A 5854-nucleotide genomic window follows, 5' to 3' on the forward strand; every position below is an offset into this window, starting at 1 on the left:
GTTTTCAACCATGTATAATTTTCTACTTCACAATTGTATACAACTTTGTTGGTTTTTCACTTGAAATCCTTATGAAATATATTTGCTTGTGGTTATGTGACAAAATATGGAAATGTAACAGTTATGAATATTTTTGCACAACACATTTATTATTTTAATTTCAGTCTGAAATGAATTTACACATTTTATATTTTTCTCAGTCTGACATTTCACAATATTAAATGAGATGTCCTGTTACTCAGTAGCTTTTTAAAATACTTTTTTCTACTCTCATTTGAGTAATTGACTACATCTTAAAAATATGTTCACAAAGTGCAACTCTTATAGTAGTACAAGTTTTGCATGCTGTTCCCACCTCTGTGTATGACCAATTGCTTTTTTAATCCAGCTTGCAGATGGAGAAGTATTATAAACTATCTGCATAGAACAGGGGTGGGCAGCTCCAGGCCTGGAGGGTCTCCTGCAACTTTTAGATGTATCTCAACTTCAACACACCTGAGTCAAATAATGAGGTCGTTAGCAGGACTCTGGAGAACCTGACTGCACTGAGGAGATTCAGCTGTTGGATTCAAGACCAGGGAGACGTCTAAGAGTTGCAGGACACCGGCACCCAGGACCAGGATTGCCCACCCCTGGTATAGAAAAACAGTCTAATGGAAGATCACACAAGAGTAAAAGGAACTGAACACAGTATTTCAAGTTGGCATTTTTGATACTGTTACTCTCAGAGCAGGGTATGACCTTTGTTATTTTTTTTAAAAACTGAATTGTTCCCTGCTTTTCCAAGCTAAAAGGACACTAATAATTTTCTGCATTTTCTATCCATAACTACATACAAATTCCCAGTTTTACCTGAACCAGCCAAATTCCATCTTTTGTGTCCTCCACCAGTTCATAGAAGTGCATCTCCCCACTGAAGGCCGTAGTAGTGCTGGAATTTCCAGCCTCTGTCTGCTCTCTTGCTTTCTTGATGGCTGAATACAGCTCCCCTTGTGTTAATTCTCCTGTGTGCAGAATAAAAAATGATTCAGAGGACCTGAAAGCCACCATCAGAGCCTTTTTAAAAGGATACTTTAAAAATTCATCCATGGATTTATTTTTGGTCGAACTGATTACTGTATTGTCTTCACAGGTCTGCCTTAAAGTCATTCAGAGAGCTGCAGCTGGTCCTGAACACCGTCAGTAAGCAAAGTTTATTCATAAAGTACTTTTCACAAACATAAAATCACAAAGCACTGTACAATAGAAATCAACCTTAAAACCATACAAAACATAAAACCAACATAAGAAACACAATAAAATCAAGAGATAAAAGCCTGGAAAAATAAAACTTTTTTTTTGTTGCTTTTTAAAAACCTCCACAGAGTCAAACAAAATGGAGCTACAAGGGCCAGCTGTTCCACAGCCTTGGGGTCACTGACTGAAAGGCCCGGTCCCCTTTAGTTTTTAACCATGTTTGTGGGACAACCAAAAGATTCAGACTGAGACCAAAGACCATGTGCAGCTGAATGTTTAGTTAAAAGCTGACAAAGAATCAGGAGTCTGGCCATGTAATGCTTTGCATGTCAACACAAGAACTTTAAAACAAATTCTAAAATAATTTGGGAACCAGTGTAATGAATATGGAACAGGAGCAAAATGACAGAATTTACTAGATTTGGAGATGAGTCTAGCTGGCGCGTTCTGTACTGACTGCAAACGTGAAACAGGATTTATCCAGGCAGTTAAAAAGGGCATCACTGTAGTCCAGATGAGATGAGAGAAAAGCATGAATGATTTTCTCCAGGTGATCTCTGGAGAGCATTTGTCTAATTTTAGAAATGTTTCTCAAATAAAAGAAACAAGAACGGGAAACAGCCTTAATGTGAGTCGAAACCTAATGATGAATTAAGTGTGACCTAGATTTTTTACCTGTGATTTTACTAACAGGCAGGAGGCAGTTGTCTGGCTTATATTTTGGCACAAGTGACTGGGAACAATAATCATAGTTTCTGTCTTACTGGTGCTTAAAACCAGAGTGTTACTGGAGAGCCAGTCACTGATACGGGACAAACATTGGACGACGATGGCCAACCTGTCAAGTTGATGAGGTCTAAATAAAAAACACAATTGAATGTCATCTGCGTAAATGTGATAAGAGATATCTGAAAAGGACTGAATAATGTCAGCAATAATATAAAAAGAAAACAAAAGTGGACCCAAAACTGAGCCTTGTTGCACCCCACACGTTAAGGGGACGGAGTCACCTGTCCAAAGTTGAATCAGAAATATCAGCCAGGATCTTTAGTCTGTTTAACAGGATTGCATGGTCAACAGTGTCAAAGGCAGCATCCATCCATTTTCTTACACCTTTGTGCCTTAGTGGGATCAGGAGGGTTGCTGGTGCCTCTCCAGCTAACGTTCCAGGTGAGGTCACCTGACCCTGGACAGGTCACCAGTCTGTCGCAGGGCGACACAGAGACATACAGGACACACAACCATGCACACACACTTTAACCCAGGGAGAATTTAGAGAGACCAATTAACCTGACAGTCATGTTTTTGGACTGTGGGAAGAAGCTGGAGTACCAGAGAACCCACCATGCACAGGGAGAACATGCAAACTCCATGCAGAAAGACCCCAGCACGGGAATCGAACCCAGGACCTTCTTGCTGCAAGACAGCAGCTCTACCAACTGCGCCACTGTGCAGGTCAAAGGTAGCACTAAGATCTAATAAAACCTAAAACTGAGCATTTTCCCTCAATGACATTAACAGATCATTGTGGATCTATTTGCTGAAAAACCAAAGTTATTTTAAAATCAAGGCTAAAACCCCATTTTAGAGTTTCTTTTTACTGTTCTATTTATATTAACTGAAGTATTATTAATTGTAGTCTCTAATGAAATTATTAATTTTCTTAATTATTCCTTTTTTATGTTTTAATATATATTTATTGTTACAATTCTGACCTTTTCCCTCTGTCTCTGAATGCTGCCTGTCTTAGCCAGGATATTTTGTTCTCATGGGACAAACCTGGTTAAATAAAGGTTATTAAATTATTATTACTATTATTAATTATGATATCAAACTCTGGATGGACATCAACTTTCTAAAACTCAACAGTAACAAAACAAAACTACTTTTTACTGGTCCCAATTAACTCTTATCCTCAGCCCAGACCATTTCCCTCCTCATCTATGGCCACACAGCCACCGTCTCCTCCATAGTGCAAAACTTTGGCACCATTCCCATCTCCTCCCTGTCTTTCCAAAACCACATCAATGCCATCACCAGGGCATCATTCTTCCATATACACAACATTACCCGTGTCTGTCCTTCTATATCTCTGATTCCACAGCTCAAATAATGATCTACCCCCCATCAGAACCAAGCATGTACCATGGGGGATGGAGCCTTTTCTTTGCCTCTCTGGAAGGTGGGGTGGCACAGGTGGGTTTTGAGATTATTACTCAAAACCCACCTGTGTAAACTGCTCTATCCACCACAGTCTCCTTCTCAATTTTCAGCTGTTTTTTTCTTTTTTGTAAAGCATCTTTGAAGGTCCTAAAAGGTGTTATGTCACTGCAATATACACATTTTTATGATTTCATCATTTAAGGCCTGGAGTTGAAGACCCCTGGTCAAATCAGAAGAGGCCTAATTTTAACATTATGAAATGTGTCTTCTCTGTGGAGTTAGAAAGAATATTTAAACAAACTTCAAATAGGCTTTCATGAGTTAACAAGTACAAAAATGACTTTAAAATCTCTGGAAATAAAGAATAATAGTTTAATTTTATAATACAGAAAAGTAATTATTTCTAACAATAATCGCTCAGTTCCTCAGTCCTATTGAACAAATTACACAAAAAACATTTAAGTATAACAATATAAATATTTATGTATATATTTTTCGAAAACACCTTTCACCCACACATTCCCAGTGATTTTACCTGATTTTTCCACCAGTTCGCTGACGTCCTTCTTCTCAGCCAGGCCGGTGTATCCCAGTCCTCTGCACTCTAGGATGGTTTTCAACTTATTGTAACTCAGAGTAACTGGGTCTACAAGCTGCGTGGCGAACATGCCAGTCTCATACCAGACCACAGTCTCAAAAAGTCTAGCTAGCAAAAACAACATCATGAAATACAGGAGTAAAAAGAAAAGTTTTAACCACATTTTGTAGGTGGAGGAAATCGGAGAGATCTAACATTCAGAGATTTAATTTGATCAGGCTTCAAACACACATCCTCCAATTAGATGAAAAGCTCTGTAGAAAATTTGAATTTGTCCGAGTTCTTGACCCTGTTTGCTTTCTCAGGTGTCGCTAAAATGGTCTTGTGTTGGCAGCCCAGAAATTCAAACGGTACTTAAAACTCAGTTAGCAAACAAATGGCCTCAAACGCATTAAGCAAAACAAAAAGGCCTCCGACGTCGGGAACAAGTGAACCAAATCCCCTGAAAGCCGCGAGAGATCCAGTCAATCACTGCAGAGAACAGCAGGGATCCCGTCAGATCCCCAAGGCCTTTCGATGACACACTGGATGTTGCTACCAAGAAGCTGGGACGTCTTCTTCTTCTTCTCCTCCTTCTTCTCCTTCTTCTTCTTCTTCTATAGAGATTTTCTGGCAGTTTACAAACTAGGTGCATTACCGCCATCAACTGGACGGAGATGTAATTCAGAAATTCACTTTTATATCTTCCAAACCTTAATATAATTATATCATATATATACACTGATACTCTCTCTCTCTCTCACACAAAATCCTGTCTAATTTTGTGTCTTTTAAATATTTAATAAGTGCTTGTATTATATCTTGAGAATGATGCTTCCCTAAAAAATTTGTCAATAGTTGCTGAAATCCCCATTACCCGTTCCATCCATCCATCCATTTTCTTTACACCCTTGTCCCTTAGTGGGGTCGGAAGGGTTGCTGGTTCCTCTCCAGGTGACGTTCCGGGCGAGAGGCGGTGTCACCCTGGACAGGTCGCCAGTCTGTCGCAGGGCAACATTTGTTTTCCCTCTCTTATGTATTTCTTACAATTAATTAACACATGTGAGTCCCAATAAAGTTACCCTAAAAAAATACAATCGCATAACTTCCGGGTGACAGACTCTGCCTTATGGTCAGACAGACCAAAATGGATTTCTTCTTTGATGACCTTCCATCCAGCTCCCTATCCACTCCTAAAAAAGGACATGAAGACTCGCTGATGGTGGAAGATACAGATTGTGATTTGTCAAGAAACAAGTCAAGTGTGAGCATGACTGAGATTCAAGAGAACTGTAGCAGCTTGTACATTGATGACATCAGGAAAAGAGCTCAAGAAATGGTGGAAAAAAATAAACCATGAGCAAACCAGAGACCAGGAAATGATGGGCAGCTAACAGAGAAGGTGACAGAGATGTGTCAGCTGATAAAAGAGGAAATGTTCGCCATCTATGAGCTTAACAGCATTGAAATCCAGGTGAAGCTGCAGGAGCTGTCAGAGGTGCTGGAAAACTGCTCTAAGCTGGAGCACGAGCTCCTGGAGGCCAGTCAGGCCTTGGCATGCCTCAAGGTTGGTCTTGACCCTAATCAGAGAGCAGAGCCATAACAAATTAATTTTATCCTCAACTGGGGTTATTAAACTGAAGACATGTTGAATGGTTAAAAAAACAAACAAAAAGACCACGTTCTACTCCTTCTGTTTCCCCACAATAAGAACAATCACCTGAGCTGACGCCTTGCAAACGTAGAACGTGGAGAGCGTTCTTCTCAGAGCGAGGCGAATTGTGAAATGTCAAGTTTGGCCCCGTATTCATGTCTATGGGCCCAAGCATAGACCCCAACCGCTTCTTTTTGTTCTTTTGATTTTAACAGCAGCTTGCA

General features: G+C 39.9%; 1 protein-coding gene across 5 annotated transcripts in view; it reads right to left on the reverse strand.

Moving 5' to 3' along the window:
- rnf103 (ring finger protein 103) overlaps nt 1-4656 on the reverse strand; it is a 45753-nt gene extending 41097 nt beyond the window's left edge. The window contains exons 1-2 of one of the 5 annotated variants that reach the window (XM_007541671.2): nt 3935-4608; nt 853-1004 (exon numbers count right to left, since the gene is read on the reverse strand). In XM_007541671.2, coding sequence (XP_007541733.1) covers nt 853-1004; nt 3935-4160 — 378 coding nt within the window. In that variant the 5' untranslated portion in view covers nt 4161-4608. Of the gene's footprint in view, nt 1-355; nt 450-852; nt 1005-3934 lie in introns of those variants that run through there. The other 4 variants (XM_007541670.2, XM_007541674.2, XM_007541675.2 and 1 more) reach the window with 4 other exon arrangements.
- Nucleotides 4657-5854: the final 1198 nt, after the last annotated feature.

Source organism: Poecilia formosa, unplaced genomic scaffold (assembly GCF_000485575.1).
Source record: "Poecilia formosa unplaced genomic scaffold, Poecilia_formosa-5.1.2 Scaffold623, whole genome shotgun sequence".
Lineage (NCBI taxonomy): Eukaryota > Metazoa > Chordata > Actinopteri > Cyprinodontiformes > Poeciliidae > Poecilia > Poecilia formosa.